The 17,873-nt window shown below is 44.1% G+C and overlaps 1 protein-coding gene across 16 annotated transcripts in view; it reads left to right on the forward strand.

The window, feature by feature from the left end:
- The first annotated feature begins 475 nt into the window (after positions 1-475).
- Positions 476-17,873, forward strand: part of Gripap1 (GRIP1 associated protein 1) — a 30,260-nt gene continuing 12,862 nt past the window's right edge. Inside the window, exons 1-14 of one of the 16 annotated variants that reach the window (XM_027433222.2) lie at positions 476-605; positions 2,698-2,764; positions 2,854-2,963; positions 5,006-5,032; positions 5,747-5,854; positions 9,511-9,640; positions 10,546-10,730; positions 10,925-10,972; positions 11,582-11,613; positions 11,699-11,746; positions 11,879-11,978; positions 13,810-13,929; positions 14,139-14,231; positions 14,918-15,052. In XM_027433222.2, the coding sequence (XP_027289023.1) occupies positions 564-605; positions 2,698-2,764; positions 2,854-2,963; positions 5,006-5,032; positions 5,747-5,854; positions 9,511-9,640; positions 10,546-10,730; positions 10,925-10,972; positions 11,582-11,613; positions 11,699-11,746; positions 11,879-11,978; positions 13,810-13,929; positions 14,139-14,231; positions 14,918-15,052 (1,245 nt within the window). In that variant the 5' untranslated portion in view covers positions 476-563. The remainder of the gene's footprint in view (positions 606-2,697; positions 2,765-2,853; positions 2,964-5,005; positions 5,033-5,746; positions 5,855-9,510; positions 9,641-10,545; positions 10,731-10,924; positions 10,973-11,581; positions 11,614-11,698; positions 11,747-11,878; positions 11,979-13,809; positions 13,930-14,138; positions 14,232-14,917; positions 15,053-17,873) is intronic. The other 15 variants (XM_027433208.2, XM_027433209.2, XM_027433210.2 and 12 more) reach the window with 15 other exon arrangements.

Raw genomic sequence — 17,873 nt, forward strand, 5'->3', positions numbered from 1 at the left:
TTATTATCTGTTGTTCTCAGCTTATCAATGACTAAATCTTTTCCTAATAAGATATACAGCACCGTGTTAATAAAATCATTGTAAGGTGTTTTTAAAAATGAGGGGTACGTGGTCAAGGACTTTACGTGAAGCGGGATTCCCCCTTGGGGTCACTCGGGGGAGGGCCGGAACAAGACCAGTGGAAGCTTCCGCTTTCATTTCCACGGTTATTAAGTCACTTTCTCCTTAAAGGAGCATCGCAGAAGGGTGATTTTTTTTCTGTCGGAGGATTACTTCCCTGCGGACGAGTCCACTCACGATACAGGGAACCATAACGTCGCATAACAATGAATAGTCTGTAGATACTCAAAAGCCATAACAGACGATTTACAATTTGTTGAAACATCAGATCATAATTCGCCTGACCTTTAAACATCATTCTCTTCTCCCCGTCTCTAAAATGCCGAACATTTGATTACGTTTCTCCCCCTCCATTTCCAGTCAGTGGTTCGCTCCGAACTAGCACTGACAGGCGGCACAAGCTGCGCCTGCGCACAAAGCTTGCGAGGGGCGGGGGGAGGAACATGGCGCAAGCTCTATCTGAAGAGGAGTTTCAACGGATGCAGGTGCCGCTCGACGTGGGAAAGACCACCCGGCTAGGAGACTGGGGGCGGGGTAGAGAGAGGTCGTACTATAGGCTGTGAGGATTTGGTTGGGATGGGCCTAGAGTATAAGGTGGTGGTACGGAGAAGGGAAACTGAGGTTCTGAGTACCGTCCCTATTGACTTCAAAGAGTCTATGTGGTTTTTGAGGTTGGACTGCGTTTCTTTGTAGGGAAGGGAGAACATCTTTAATTAAACGATACCTTTCTCAGTCCGGGGTGGGGGCGAGACTTTTGGCTTCATGTGTAGGGCATACCATTAACTGGTGATGACTTTGAAGGATGGAGATCCTGAGAAGGAGAAATTATTTTGTCTACAGAGAAAGAAAGCCGGCATCTGGCCTTTTGCGTCATATGTGTCTGGGGGTGCGGGTGTTGATGACTTGACAGGGCAACACCATGAAGTGGTGGGAGGTGGAAAGTTTGTGGGAGATACCACTAGGTCAGGGGAGTAGGGAAAGACCATGGATCTATTCCCTAGAGTTGTTGTGCCATTGGTGGTAGCGGATCCTAAGAGGGAGAGGTATAATTGCATGGATTGGGGTGATTCCTTTAGATCTGGGGTGAAGAACATTCTGAGTGGTTAAAACGGTTAAAACCGTTAACGCATGTTAAGGTAACGGCCAGAGGATATAAAAGAATAATACTTGGGACTTCAGTGAGGGGAATACCACTGGGTTTGGGGGAGTAGTCTGACCTGGTACTCAGACCTGTTGATTCTTTTCATGAGCACTCTGAGAGGGAATGATAGCATTGCACATTGAAGGGACACTTCGTGAGAGAGCCTTAGTGGGAAAGACTGAAATGGGGAAACTCTAGAGCTCTGTTGGTTAGAGGCAGAACTCTTTTTTTTTTTTCCGAGACAGGGTTTCTCTGTGTAGCTTTGGAGCCTATCCTGGCACTCGCTCTGGAGACCAGGCTGGCCTCAAACTCACAGAGATCCGCCTGCCTCTGCCTCCCGAGTGCTGGGATTAAAGGCGTGCGCCACCAACGACCGGCGAGGCAGAACTCTTGAGGGAGTAAAAGTAATTCTCTTAGCCCAGAAGTAATTCTATTGGTCTGCTTGAGGGATACTAAAGATGTAAGAGTGAGCTCAATGGACCATAAGTGGGGAGGGCCACTGTAAATTGCAGAAAATTCTGCATAAGATTAATTCAACTGATCCACCCAAGGGTATTTGAGAGTGACTCTGAGGGACATAGTGTCACCCCTATTGGATCATGACTGAAGATCTCTTGTGAAGAGTGAGTAGATATTGAGCAAGGAAGATTTATCCCTTTGGGACATGTGTGAGGAACGACCATTGGGCTCTTTTGGAGAGGGACTTCAAATCGGGTAGAAAGGTATTCCAGTTAGCCTAGGACTAGGACAGATGATATCTGAGACCTGGGGAGAACAGGGCAAGAAATATCCCGTAATAGCCAAGCTGGTTTTCTGACTGGGACCAAACCATTGTGGTGACAGAGTTGGAGACTGGTACTTTGAGAGAGAGATAAAAGTAGGGGTAGGGGACCGTGGGTAGTTCTGGGAAGAATCAGCTTCAGGGCTCTACAAGGTTGGTAGATATACATGTACTGTTTGAAGTGACCCATGCTACACTTTCCCTTGTGAGTCAGGAATACCCCCTGACTCATGAAAGTTGGAAAGGAGAAAGACCAGATTTTCTTTCCTTGAGAAAGAATTTGGAAGACCTTCTGCCAAAGGGGCTTCCTGGGTCTGGCCAGGACAGTATTCAGGGTGTTAAAGGGATCAGCCAAGATGATTTTATCCTGCATGTTACTGAGTCACAGGAACATATATGAACAGGAACCTGACTATTCCAATACCCTTCAGTATGTCAATACCCTTGGTCCAAGTGTGGAACAGATTAGTGGGGCAATGGAGCAGGGAGGCTGGCTTCGGTGGGGATGGAGCTGGACAAAGTGGGGCAACTAAGGAAGTACCTATCAGGTATCAGTCCAGACTTTAGAGGTCAGGGCTTGGCTGCCTCATGCCAGGGTAGGAATGCCTTCCTGACAAATTTTTTTTGTTTGTTTGTTTCTTGGCTTCTCCCAAAGACTCAGCTCCTGGAACTCCGGACAAATAACTACCAGCTTTCAGATGAACTTCGGAAGAATGGTGTTGGTGAGCCAAGAGAGTCTCATTAGATGGGTGGTTTTGGGGGATTAGAGGCAAAGATTTTCCTTTAGAGGCCTGATAAGATGACCCTTCAGTTCCTTGTTACCGCCTGAGGCTGAGATTCCCTGCTTTCCCTGCACCAGAACTTGCCAGTCTTCGACAGAAGGTCGCCTACCTGGATAAGGAGTTCACTAAAGCTCAGAAGGTACCTCCCTCCACCTACCCATCCACCCACCTCTTGCTTCCCTTTATCCATCTGACTCATGTATCTCCCAGTGAACACCTACACTGAACCAGACCTAATGGTACATGCTGCTTTCTTATAGTCATTTGAAGATTTTTTTTTGCAGAAGCCTCTTCAGTTTGCTAATTTTAACCTAATCTTGCTTATTTAATTTTTGTGTGTGTTTCTTTTGATACAGGATCTTGCTGTGTAGCCCAGACTGGCCTTGAACTTTTGGTCATCCTGCCTCAGCCTCCCGAGTGCTGGGGTTATAGGTGTATGCTGACATGCCTGGCTTTGCTTAATCTGTTGATTTATTTTAATTTATCCTTAATTCATTCTTTCTTTGAAACAGGGTTTCTCTGTGTTGCTTTGTAGACCAGCCTGACATTGAACAGAGATCCACCTGCCTCTGCCTCCCGAGTGTTAGGACTAAAGGCGTGCGCCACCAATGTCCGACTCCTTAATTCATTCTAATGCCAATTGCTTATTCATTTTCATTCACTAAATTTTTGGGGCAGTGGTACAGATCAAACCTAGGACCTCATGCATGCTAGGCAATCTCTCCATATTTGATCTTAGCCAAAAGGCTAAAAAGTGACCTTTTTTGTTGTTTATGAGACAGGGTCTCTTGAAGCCTAGGCTGCCCTTGTGCTTGCTATGTAGCTGAGGATGGCCTTGAATTCCTGATCCTCCATTCCTCATTCTCCTGGCTCCAACACCCAAGTGCTGGGATTACAGGGGACTGCCACCACACTGGCTCTAATCTCTCTCTACTCCTGTGCTACATCTCCAGCCTTCATTCACTAACTTTGTCTTGAAAGGGGAATTTAGCTGTGTCTCCCAGGCTGGTCCCAAATTTCTAGCCTCATCCTTCCTTGGCTTGTTGAGTAGCTGGATCTATAGGCATGTATACCTTATGTGGCTTCATTCATTAACTTTTAACTAGACAAGTCTATTAGTAAATCTGCCTTGAGTCTGCTTCCTGTTTTCCACTCACACTGCTTCCTTATACTCCTACCTGTCCTGGCCCTGATGGTGACATGAGACCAAACCCACCTTTCAGAACCTTTAAAGATAAGGTAGAATATATAGCCTATTATGACCCCTTAATATATTCTAGATCTTTAGTTTTATTCTTCTTCATTGCTCTGTCCTCATGCATAGTGCAATATTGCATATAGTACACGCTGAATAAATAAATACTTGTTGGATGAGGGTCTGGAGCTCAGCAGTTAGGAGCACTGGCTGCTCTTGCAGAGACCCTGAGTTCCATCCGCAGCACTCAGGACATTTCCCAAACAGACTGTAACTCCAGCTTCTGGAGATATGATGCCCTCTTCTGGTTTTCAAGAGTACTGTATGCATTCATACACACAAATTAACAGTTTTTTAAAGATGTGGAAGGGGAACTGACTCCATGAAGTTATTCTCTGACCTCCATGTATAAGCTGTGCCACTCAAGTGTTCACATGCACGCACACACTAATAATAAATAATAAATATAGATAGATAAATAAAAATTTAAAAACACTTGTTTGGTGAATAATACAAAATCCAGACAATCTGGCAGTTAGGAAACTAGAGTTCTTGCTGGGGTATTGATGTCCAAAGCCTTGGCTGCCAATCTGAGGGACATAAGTTGCTATGTTGCATGAGAGGGAAGCACACTGATGTGTTTGAACAGATATAGTGATAAAGCCACAATTTACTAACTTGGAGATCCAGTATATAAAGAATTAAATTCTAAGGCACTATTTCCCCCTCAAACTATTAAGAGCATAGAAGAAAGGAAGATATTTTTTGAGTGCTGTGGCACCAAGGCACCAGAATTCCCAATCATTCTTTGCTCATTTCTTCTGTTATTTCTGTGGGCTTCCAATTGTTATGAAAGTTCTGTGTTTAAACATATTTCCATCCTACAGCACATCATTGCCTTCACTTAATACCTGCCACATAGTCTCCATATCCCACAGAGGGGTCCATTGCTGTTCACTTTAGCTCTCTTCCACCCTTCCTTTTAGGCACTAAGCAAGAGCAAGAAAGCTCAGGTAAGGGGGCCTTTGGTGGGTGAATATGTGTGCAAAGACTGTCCTAGTGGGGATATTTCTGTTTGGTGGCATTGTACTGGCCTTTATCTATGTACATCCATGTATCTGCAACTTCCTCACTACTGTGCATTTCTATGTCTTTGTTTTCCTGTGTTTGTCTCACACTCTTTGCTTCTATGTATATTTTTCTTTATCCTCATGAATCTATGTCTCTGCCTTCCTGTCTCCCCCTCTGTTTCTTCTCTTCAACTTTCCCTTTGTCTCTCTTCCACATGTTTCTGTCTCTTTCATTTCTCTTTTCTGGTTTTCCTTTCTATTTCTGACTTCTTGTTTCTCTTTCTCCTATTCCTTTGTCTTCCTTACTCATTGCTTTTCCTAAATCCTTCCTTTCTCTTCTCTTTGCTATATTCTTTTCCTGTTGAAATCACTTTGTTCCTGTTTTCCTGTCTTTTCTTTTTCCTGATCCCCCTCTCACTCCCTGTCTTCTCTCTTTTCCTCATCTACCTATCATTATTTCTCTTTCCCCTCAACCCCTTGTCTTGCCTTCTCTGTCTCTGTCTCCTTCCCTATGTGTCTTTCTTCCCATATATTGCCTCACTCTTTCTACCCTATATGCTTCCTACCCAATGCCATTTTTCCTTCTCTCTCCTTCTTTACCTACCTCCCCATCCTATCTACCCCTGTTGGAGTCCTGGCCCATGTCTGCCACTGCAGGAAGTGGAGGTACTGCTGAGTGAAAATGAGATGCTGCAGGCAAAGCTGCACAGCCAGGAGGAGGACTTCCGTTTGCAGAACAGTACACTTATGGCCGAGTTCAGCAAGGTGCTGGTGCCTGGGATAGCAGAGGGTGGAAACGGGAATGGTGCGCCTGTGTATGCATGGGCAAGAGCCACCTAGGCTGAAAACTCAGCAGTAGAGGGTGGACAGGGTCTGGCGCTGGGCGCTGTCCTTGGTGCTGAAACAGGCCTTAGTCTGTTGCTGGGGGCAGTGATTTGACAGGTGGGGCCAAACACTCATGGAATTAGATCCGTTGAGCTCTGAGTTCATTTGGTTCCTAAATCACTCGTTTTATTTAATTCAAGTCTCCATTTGCATAGTTTTGGGCTGGCACTATGGAGCCCCAGTGTGTTCTGGGGTTTTAAGTAGTTATTGCTTAACATGGATGGAAAAGTGTTTGAACTGCTTCCCTTTTCTTTTTCTTTCCTTCATCTGACATGAGTCTGGGGTTCCACTTCTTCCAGGTAATTCATCCTGGATTGGCTAATTCTATCTCCTTACTGATTTTAATGTCCTGGCTGTTTCTAACCCTACTGGGCAGTTGTCGATCCTGTGTTTTATTCTCCTATTAGTCTTCTGTACCCATGGTTGATCATTTTGTGAGTTTCAGTGTGTTTTAAGGAAAAATATTCTGTAGAAAACAAGAATGTTATTTCTAAGGTCCCCATCTGATGGGCCTACACTGCTTTAAAAAGCAAAAGAAGAGGAATGTGATCACAATAAATGTGTATGATAAGAAATTGTCAAAAATAACAACAAAAAACATACAAGGCTCTGGGATATGACTTAATTGGTAGAGTGCCTGACTCACATGAATGAAATCCTGGGTTCAGTCCCTAGCACTGCATAAAACTGTGTGTGGTGACACATGCCTGTAATTTTAGCACTTAGGCAGTAGAGACAGGAGAATTAGAAGCTTAAGGTCATCCTCAGCTACCAGAGTTCTAGGCCAGACTGGGCTACATCACAAATCAAAGAACAAACAAAAATATTTAAAAAGTCAAAAACTCAAGACAAAATACAATAGACATCAATCTTTAAGTAGTTGCAATGCCAGGAGAGGCAGTTTAGCAATCAGTAATTCTGAGTAAGGACTCTGGAACCAGAGGCCTAGATTAAGATCTTGGCTGTACCTTTTACTAACTATTACTTTAAGCAAGCCACTTAGCCTCCTTTTTTTTGATTCTCAAATGTTTAAAATGGAAATGGTGATGATAGTAACACCTGCCTCACAGGACTTTTATGAGGATTCAGTGGGTAAATGTATGTAAGTCATTTAAAGCCTTCTACATGGATAGTATGAACTATGGAAGTGTTCACTAGTGACATTATCTCATTAGTTCATTTTCCCTCTAAACTATGTCTTGATTTGTTTGTGGTGATGAAGATCCAACCCAGGGATCATGCATGCTAAGCATGTGTTCTATCACTGTGCCACATTTCCATCCCTTTCCAGTGGATGGGGGAGCACAAAGTAAAGGAGAAGGAGGTGTTTTATAACCATGAACTTAGAATATGGCTCAGTGGAAGAGTGCTTGCTTAGTATGAAACATGTTTGTGTTCATTCTGTGTTTTTGGCCTGCCTCACCTCTACCTCCTCTCATCTGCTCTGCTTCCACAGCCTTTTGATCTCCTTACTTCTAGTTTTCTCTATTGGTCCACTCCACTATTCCACAGAAGTCATTTATTGCACTTTAATACTTTCTGGTATGAGCCCCTCTCCCTGGTCCCTGGAGCTTTCTGGTGCTCTCATAACTACTCGTAGTGTTTTTCTGCACCGCTCTGGGATCCTTCATAATCCTCTTCCTACTCCTCTAAGGCCTTGATGGTATTTACAGAAAGACAAGATGCTAGAGCCTGCCAAGATATTTCATCAGCTTAGTTGTTCTTTTGACAAATATTTAAAGGGACCTGCTATGTATTTTGTGTTCAGGAAATAAAATTGTGAGCTGCAAGGAATGGTCCTAACTCTTGGGTAACTTGCTGTTATAGTTTGCTTTCAATTGCTGTGATAAAACACTGACCAAAACAAACCTGGAGAGGAAACCATTTATTTGGCTTACAGTTCACAATCCATCATTGCGGGAAGCCAAGTCAGGAACTGGAGGCAAGAACTGAAGCAGAGGCAGTGGAGGGAACACTGCTTATTAGCTTGCTCTCCATAGATCACTCAGCCTCTTTGCTTATACCACTCTTGTCCACCATCCCAGGGGTGATACCACTCACAATGAGCTGGGTCCTCCCATATCAATCATTAATCAAGAAAATGTCCAACAGACTCAATTACATGCCAAGCTGATGGAGGCATTTTCTCAATTGAGGTTTTCCCTTTCCAGATGACCCTAGCTTGTATAAAGTTGACAAAAACTGTCCAGAATACTGATATTTTGTAGGTAGGGTGGGGGAATAATAATGATAGTTTACTAATGCTATTTCTTCTATAGTTATCCCCATTTTAATTGTTCCACATTATTCATTCAATTCTTACAATACAATTATAAAATATTTTTAGAATCCCCTTTTAATGGATGAGGAAAATTGAGCCCCTTCCTACTCCTCTCAGGCTTTGATGGTATTTACAGAAAGACATGATGCTAGAGCCTGCCAAGATATTTCATCAGCTCAGATGTTCTTTTGACAAATATTTAAAGGGACCTGCTATGTATTTTGTGTTCTGGAATTCATGTCCAATCAATGTAGTTTCAGACTCTGTTTTGTGACTATGTTACAAAATAAAATTTAGCCAGGCAGGGTGGTAGTACATGCCTGTAATCTCAGCATTTAGAAATGAGTTCAAGATCAGCCTGGGCTACATGGTGAGATTCTGTCTTAAAGAACAACAACCACAAAAAGAAAAACAACAATAACTACAACCCATACAAAACCCACAAAATAAAATAATAAAAGAAACACCACCAACAAATAAATTTAATGGTGATTGATACTAGGTTAGAAATAAGTGAACAGACAATGCTGTGGTAAAATACTGGAATTTGTGTTGGCTAATCCTGCTTTAAAGATGATATCTGATTAAAGTGTTAAAGGATGCATAGAAGCCAGTCAGGTGAAGAAACGGTTGAAAAAAATGATGTTATATCCTAGGCAATAAAATAAAAAACTTGTAGGCCTCAGTAGTCTGGTCTAAAAGTGGAGACAAGGGATTGTCTTGTGAAACTGTTGTTTTAACCAGGAGGTGAATGAACAGTGGGGCCCGCTGAATTTTATTTTCATGGCGTACCTCTCCAAAGCTAAAGACTGGAAGTAATAAAAACTGTAAGCTGTGTTTACTCTGGAAATGTCTTGCAAGCTGTCTGTGATGCCTGGGTTGAGAGGGAGCTGTCCTTGGACCCAGGGATCTAGGATATTTTTCCACGGAGGGGTGGCGGGTGCCAGTGGGTCTGTCCATGGTGCTTAACAGCTTCCATAGCAGCCTAAGGTCTCTGCATCTGAGAAGTCGGAGATCGGCAAAGGGAAGGCTGTTCTCAGTATTCTCACCTTTTTGACTTCACTACTTAACAGAAGTGTAAATTGGAAATGGTTTAATATCTCTGTATCTGTATCCACAAAGTATAAGAGGAACTGTGTTATAGGGTTCCTGTGGGAATTTAATGAATTCTACACTGAGTGGCTGAGCGCTATTTGTGTTTTGGTGGATATTGTTCTGATTTGCTATTTCTCTGTCATCTCTCTCCCCTGCTCAGCTCTGTAGCCAGCTGGAGCAGCTGGAGCTAGAGAACCGGCAACTGAAGGAAGGGGCTACTGGATCGCATGTGGATGGGGAGCTGCTGAGGCTGCAGGCAGAGAACACAGCCTTGCAGAAGAACGTGGCAGGTGCATGGAGGCCTTCCTGGGAAATAGGGAGCTCACATCTTGAGCAGAGAAAGCATAGATATAGTCCTCTTATGGGAAAAAGAGGAAATTCCAGAGTGAGACTTGGCCTTGCCTGACCTAGTGTGTGATTTTTGCATTTTGGAGGGTATTTTACCTCTCAGGGTCTAAAACTTGCTCATCTACACAGTACATACACCAGAATATTTATTTGTGGCAGGAAGATGAAGGTTTCACTCTGCCTTAGTTCAGTGTCTGGTTCTTAGCAAATGTTAAAGAACAGCAGCATGAATGTTGAAAAGGAGATGTTGACTAAGCAGTAATAGAACAATGGGAAGATTCTGAGCCCAGATTGTAAATAGGGTCTGAAATGAAGGCAGAAAGACAGCTTGAGAAGGGCCTGACACATGGACCTTTGGTGAGTAGCTGGGGCTTATATGGTGGTGGGTGCTGGTTGCACAGTCAGGAATGAAACCAGGTACAATATGGGTAGGATTAGGTTATATGTGCAAATATGGTATGGAACATGGTAGATAGGATTTTAGAGGTTGGTGGGACTTAAAAGTTATGTGACAGGCCTGAGTGTGGCTTCATCTGGGGCAGGACCCTGTGCAACCTGAGAGGCTAAAGGATAGATAGTTCTCCCTGTATTTGAGACGTAGCAAGAGGCTTCAGAGACAATTTCATTAATCAGATATTCTTTTTCCTTTCTTTATATTTTTTATATATAAGTGCTCTGCATGTTCCTCTGCATACCAGAGGAGTGTATTGGATCCCCTTATAAACAGTTGTCAGCCACCATGTGGGTGCTGGGAATTGAACCTAGGGCCTTTGAAAGAGCAGCCAGTGCTCTTAACTGCTGAGCCATCTCTCTAGCCCCCCATAATACATTCTTGTCTACACAACAGCACTGCAGGAACGCTATGAGAAAGAGACTGTGAGGTCCTCAATTGCCAGTGAGGGTCAAGGGGATCTCCCAGGAGATATACCCTCCACTGCCCTGTCCCCTATGCCATTAGCAGAAGTGGAGCTAAAATGGGAAATGGAGAAAGAAGAAAAGAAATTGCTCTGGGAGCAGCTGCAAGGCTTAGAGGTAAATTTGGGCCTCTTGGGACTGGGATGCTGGGAGACAGCAGATGCCCTACTCCTGCCTGTGGGTCCATGGAGATGTCTGTGACATCACCATCTCATGGGCTAAAGGGAGGTGGGACAGGCAAAAGCAGAGGCCTTTCTCCATCCTTGCTGATAACAACTCCATCCCTTATCTTCCCCCCTCACCACCCGCAGAGCTCAAAGCAAGCTGAAACCTCCAGACTACAGGAGGAACTTGCCAAGGTGGGGTTTGCCGCCGCCTGGCTTTCTCCTGACAGCAGAGGAGCATTGTGCATCCTCAGAGCTTCAATTTGATCATGTGTGAAATAGAGGCTTACAAAGCTCAGAGTTGCTTTCATTGTGGAATAAGCTAATGTGGTCCCATTCTACCTTGTGCATGGCAGGCCCATCCCTTCTGTTTCCTCACAGCTTTGCCAATTCATCTGTGTAAGAATGCCCTTAGAACCTGGGGGCCCAGTGGTGAGACAACCAATTGGGGTCCTACTTTCCAGGCCTCCCAGCCTAGCCGTTCTGTGATGTGGCCATTAACCACTGCTTTAGGAGCATAAATAATGGCCTTTGGAGTTCAAGGGAGCTAGCTGGAGATGGTATTGCTGCTGCAAACAAGTGGGCCATCAAATTGCTTAGCCCTTCTGAGACTCATTTTACCCATTTATAAAATCAGTAGTTCTTAGTTCTCAAGGATGTCCTGAGAATTCTGAAAGAATATCTTAAGTAAAACCCAACTTGTAGGAAGGACTCAGTATGAAGTACCTGTAAGTGTTGTTATTATTTTATTTTATCAATATTCTCACTATTATTTGTCTATACTCCTTCCTCTTTCTCCCTCAGCTCTCTGAGAAACTGAAAAAGAAACAGGAAAGGTATACTTTTCTTTTCCAGGGGTTTTGGGGGCCTAGAGAGAAAGGGATTGACTTGTGGAAATAATATATGTCTTTCTGTGTTCAGTTTTTGCCGTCTTCAGACAGAGAAGGAGACACTATTTAATGATAGCAGGTAACTACTGGGGTTGTCAGTAGTAGAAAAACAGGGACCATGCCCAGCCAAATTAACCAAAGACTACAGGGGTAGAGATGGGAGACTGGGCCTCTAGCTGTGCCTAATGTACTCTATCCTTCTCACCCCTAGAAACAAAATTGAAGAATTACAACAGCGGAAGGAAGCTGATCTCAAAGCCCAGTTGGCTCGCACTGAAAAGCTGCAACAGGAACTTGAGGCTGCCAATCAGGTGATGGGGCCTAGGTCCCAAGATTTTTGGAGTAGCTGGGCGATGGTGGCACACGCCTTTAATCCCAGAACTTGGGAGGCAGAGGCAGGAGGATCTCTGTGAGTTCGAGACCAGCCTGGTCTACAGAGCTAGTTCCAGGACAGCCTCCAAAGCCACAGAGAAACCCTGTCTTAAAAAAACAACAACAACAACAACAAAAGATTCTTGGAGTGGACAGTCTGGGGAAATATGAGGTCTTTAGAGGCTGATTGGGGTGTCTGAGATTTGGAAATGTAGCAACTTGATAGGTATGTGTAAGCCCTCTAAGAGCTAGAAAAATGGAAACAAAGAAACCCAAGAGCCCTAGGTGTTGGTTTAGGAATTTACATAAGTCAGAGATCCTGAGGTGGGAATCAAAGGGCTCTGATTGTGTGCCACAAGTTTGTATGAAACAGAACTCTTATGGGGGTCTGGGACCAGAAATTACGATGAATGTGAGCTGTGGAACTCTCCCAGTAGACACTGGGTGATGCTGAGACCTTTAAAAGCTATGATATCAGCTGGGTACAGTGGTGCACACCTTTAGTCCAAGCACTTGGGAGGTAAAGGCAGGTGAAATTCTGTGAGTTCAAGGCCAGCCAGAGATACACAATGAGACCCTGTTCCAATAATAATAATAATAATAATAATAATAATAATAATAATAATAATAATAATAATAAATTTAAAAGCTATGATATCAGTATATTGGAGACTTCAAGGGTTCAAAGACATAAGGGTTGAGTAGACACTGGACTTTCAAATATGGGACAGTTGGGGCTGGAGGCAGGGTATATAGTTGAGACCTTCAGGGTTTGGAAAGCTGTTTTGGTTCTGTGGTGTTAAGAAGTGGGTTTGCTGGGCAGTGGTGATGCACACTTTTAATCCCAGAACTTGGGAGGCAGAGGCAGGTGGATCTCTGTGAGTTCAAGGCCAGCCTGGTCTACAGAGCGAGTTCCAGGATAGCCAAGGTCACACAGAGTAAACCCTGTCTTGAAAAACCAAAACCCAAACCAACAACAACAGCAAAAAAGAAGTGGGTTCATATGTGAGGGGTAGTCCTGAGGTTCTAAGATCCTTGCTTGGTGGCAGTGAAAAGCTGGGACCTTCAAAGGCTGCAATGAAGGTCTACATGAGTGTGCAGTTCTTGGGGACTAGGGCTGTCTGACTTTAAAGCCTCTGAGTTTCCCCAGAGAGGAAGCACGTCTGAAGTTTCTTGGAATGGAGGATGTGGTAGCTTGTGGGAACAGGGCCCCTAGAAGATTGCAGTGCAAAGGCTGGGACAGATTTTGGATAAAATCCTCAGGAGCTGTTGGTGATCTAGGTCTAAAGACTCCCAGAGATGGGAAGGCAGTGTGGCGGTGGAGATGGGTAAGTCTAAGGCTTCTTCAAGAGCTGGAAACTAGGTCATGAATTTGCAATCTTTAGGGTCTGGAGTGGGAGTTTGTGTGAACTGTGGCTCCTAAGTTTGGGACATGGGGTTAAGTATGTCAACAACTCTTAGTGGTTAGGGTTCGTGGTTAGGGTTCGGAGATGGGTAAAATTACAGTCCCTATGGGCCAAAAATCCTGGGGCTCCCAAGCTTGAATCTGGGTGACTATGAGCTCCTCAGAAGCTAGGTTCAGGAACTTAGGCTTGTCAGAGATTCTCAGAGGCTGGGAGAGAGGGAGTGAATGTGTTTGAGAGCCCTATGCATAATAGCTTGGAGTCTGGGTGAACCTGAGACCTCTGATAGCTAGTTCAAGCCTTACGGGTGCTGAGAACAGGCTTTTCGGTAGTCACAGAGGGAGTCTGTATATCTATGTGCACCCAGGGAAGGATGAGGTCTGGAATGGGATTACCTGACTTCCCACAGAGCTTGGCAGAGCTAAGAGATCAGCGGCAGGGGGAGCGCCTGGAGCATGCAGCAGCATTGCGGGCCCTACAAGATCAGGTATGTTGTACTTGGTAGGCTTGAGAGCTGGGCTTGAGGGTGGCAGCAGGATGAGTTGGTATTTTACAGGCAAGCACGGCCCAAGGGGTCTTGCTTTTCCTAGTCCTGGTCTGTGTGTCTGTGTGTCTGTCTCCTTTCTTTCTTGGCTGTGGGTAGGTCCTGTCCCTCTGTTCTGGACCCGCTCTCACCTGTCATGGGGGTGGGGCCAGGTGTCCATCCAGAGTGCAGATGCCCAGGAACAAGTGGAAGGGCTTTTGGCTGAGAACAATGCCTTGAGGACTAGCTTGGCTGCTCTGGAGCAGGTACAGGACATCTGGGAGCCCTTGCTGATGTCTCCTTGTTTCCTTTATCTCTCTTGGCTTTTGGTCCACACCTGGCCAGGGTGGTCTGGACCCTTTAGTCTTCTGTGGTTTTGGTTTCTGTTCCTCTTTTCTGTTGGCTTCCAGCCTTCTTCTCCATCTATGCCTGCTTTTCTGGCATTCTAGTTTCTCTATGATAAAGTGCATGAAATGTAATAATCTTAAGTGTGTGCTCAGTGAATCTAATGTGTCTGTCTATTCATATTCCTTTATAACTCCATGTAGCCACCTTCCAGAACAAGCTACAGAGCATTTTCAGTATGCTAGAATGTCCTTTTACCTTTCTAGTCAGCATATCCTTGGAATTAACCAGTATTCTAACCTTTAGCAACATAGATTCATGTTCCTTATTTTTTTCATATAAATGAAATTGATGCTATTTTGTCCTTGCCTGCTTTCTGGTACCTCCATGTCTGTGAGATGTATCAGTATGTGGCATGGGTTCTTTTATCATTGTGTAGTATTTTATTGCATGAATATTCCACTAACCTCCCTGCTTTTCTGTTTTAAAGTTTCTGTCTTTCTACCTCTCTTCATACTCCTCTATCTTCCTGGAACTGGGAGACCTAGGAGTTCCTGGGCATTAGGGCTCCCTGCATTCCATTTCATACCATTGCTACTTTCTTCAGATCCATACAGCAAAGGCACAAGAACTGAACATGCTTCGGGACCAGACCACTGAATTGTCAGCTGAGTTACAGCATCGGCAGGCTGAATATGAAGATCTTATGGGACTGAAAGATGACCTCAACTCCCAACTCCAGGTGATGCTTCTTCTGCCATGGCTTGTAGTTTCCTAGTACTGGTGCCATGGATTGCCCTTGAGGAATAGTGAGAAGACTTTGGAGTCAGAGAAACCTGGGTTCCTGGCTGACTCCTTAACATCCTAGTATCTATATGCCTGATATGGGAAATTTTATTTTGGCAAAACTGAGCTTCCTCAGTTAAAGTTTCCATTCTGGTATCATGATGTACAGATTGAATGTCTCTCATATGTAATCTTTGCTTCAGATTTTGTCTCATTTGGGAATATTTGCATAGTTACTGAGATCTTTTAGGGATGAAACCTAAATCTAAACATAACTTATACATATAGCCTGAAGGTAATTTTATAAACCATTTTAGTGCTCCTGCTTTTTTTGAGACAAGATAGAGCTCTTTATGTAACCCTGGCTGTCCTAGCACTTGCTATGTAGACCAGGCTGGCCTTGAACTCACAGAACTCCACCTGCTTCTGCCACACAACTGCTGAAATTAAAGGTGTGTGCTACCACATTTTGAGAGTGACCCATCATTGGTGACCAGGTGTGGAATTCCTATATGTGGCATTATGTGCATACCCCCAAAATTTTAGGTTTTAAGCCAAGTATGCTGGTGTGTGCCTATAATCCTAGCACTCAGATAGCTGAGGCAGGGGGGTTGTCATAAACTTTAGGCTGGTCTTAGTTGCAGAGTGAATACTAGGACATCCAAGGCTACATAGTAAGACCTTGCCTGAAAGAAACATAAAAAAGTTTCAGATTTTGAGTTTTAGGATGAAGGATGCTTAGTCTGGTGAAACTAGAATAATACTGGATTAAATAAGAAAGAAATTTTGGGTCAGACATAGTGGTACACGCCTTTAATTCCAGCACTTGGGAGGCAGAGGCAGGCAGATCTCTTTGAGTTTGAGGCCAGCTTTCTGAGTTCCAGGATAGTTACATGGTGAGACTCTGTCTCAACAAAAAAAGTGTAGGGCTGGTGATCCAGCTTAGTTAACAAAGTGCTTATATTGCATGCACAAAGCCCTGGGTTCAATCCACAGCACTGCATAAACCAGGCTCTGTGATGTACACTTGTGATTTCAGCACATAGGAGGCAGAGACAAGAAGATCAGAAGTTTAATGTCACCCTAATTATATAGCAAGGTTGAGGCCAGATAGGGCTTCATGAGCAGACCTTGTATTAAAGTGGGGTATTAAGATGGTTCAGTGGATAACAGTGCTTGCTTTGCGGCCGGGTGGTTGTGGCACATGCCTTTAATCCCAGCACTCAGGAAGCAGAGGCAGGCGGATCTCTGTGAGTTTGAGACCAGCCTGGTCTACAAGAGTGAGTTCCAGGACAGCCTCCAAAGCCACAGAGAAACCCTGACTCGAAAAAACAAAACAAAACAAAACAAAAAAGACTGCTTGCTTTGCAAGCTTGAACATCTGAGTTTAGTTCCCAGCACCATGTAAAAAGTGTGCCCATAACTCCAGTGCTGGGAGGGTGGAGAGGTGATGACAGGAGGATTGCTGGGGCTTGGTGACTAACCAGCGTAGCCAAAAACTATGAGCAACAGATTTAGTGAGAGACCTTGGCTCAAAGAAATAAGGTCAAAAGTGAGAGTAAGATTAACTCAATATCCTCCTCTGGTCTCTGCATATATGTATGCATCTGTGCACACAAAGGATTCACACACACACACACACACAGAGAGAGAGAGAGAGAGAGAGAGAGAGAGAGGGAGAAAGAGAGAGTTACATGTATATAGAAGTTTAGTTTTCTCTTATGTAAAACAATTAAGTAGGGAGCTTGGCACGGTGGCACTCAGCAGTCTGAGGCAGGAGGATTGCTATGAATTTAAGCCCAGCCTAGGCTACAGAGTGTGACCTTGTCTCAAAAAGAAAAACAAAGAAAATACTAAGTAGGTTGTTCAGGGATGAATAGTGGTAATGAGGTTTTTTTCTTTCCTTTTTGTTTAGTTTGTTTCAGACAGTTATTTGTTATGTATTCCTGTCTGGCCTGGTACTCATTATATAGCCAAGGCTAGCCTCAAACTCATGGCAGTTATCCTGTCTTAGCCTCCCGAGAGCTGCTATTATAGGCACAAGCCGCCACACCTGTCTTGAATTATGGACAGCTATTCGCCAGTGACCTAGGTTCTTTCTCCTTTGCTATTTTACAGCCTTTGACACAGACTTCTAGCCTTTGCTTCCAGGATAGTTGTTGAAAGTGTTTCACCTTCATCTTTACATGGTATATCGAAGGAAAGAGGAAAGGGAACAATGACTAACAAAAAGCACCTTCCTTTCTTTCAAGAACATGCTCTGCTGAGTATGGTGGTTCATGCCTATAATCCTAGCACTCAGAAAGATCAGACAAGGCTGGAGAGATGGCTCAGCAGTTAAGAACACTGGCTGCTCTTCCAGAGGATCAGGGTTCAATTCTCAGTGTGCACATGACAGCTCACAGCTGTCTTAACTTCAGTTCCAGGGGATCTGATGCCATCTTCTGGCCTCCCTGGGTACCAGGCATGCATGTGGTGCCCAGACATACATGCAGGCAATACATCTAGACACACAAAATAAATCTAAAATAAATAAATAAATGTAAAAAGAAAGCTAAGAAAGAAGGGTTGTGAATTTGAGGCTAGGCTGTGTCTTAAAAATATAAAGTGGCACACACCTTTATTCCAAGCTCTTGGAATTTTAAACAAGGCAGGGATACATAGATCTCCATGAGCTTGAGGCCAGCTCCTGTCCCAAAAACAAACAAACAAAGCCAGGTGGTGGCACACACCTTTGGTCCCAGCACTCAGGAAGCAGAGGCAGGTGGATCTCTATG

The sequence above is a fragment of the Cricetulus griseus genome, chromosome X, assembly GCF_003668045.3.
Source record: "Cricetulus griseus strain 17A/GY chromosome X, alternate assembly CriGri-PICRH-1.0, whole genome shotgun sequence".
Lineage (NCBI taxonomy): Eukaryota > Metazoa > Chordata > Mammalia > Rodentia > Cricetidae > Cricetulus > Cricetulus griseus.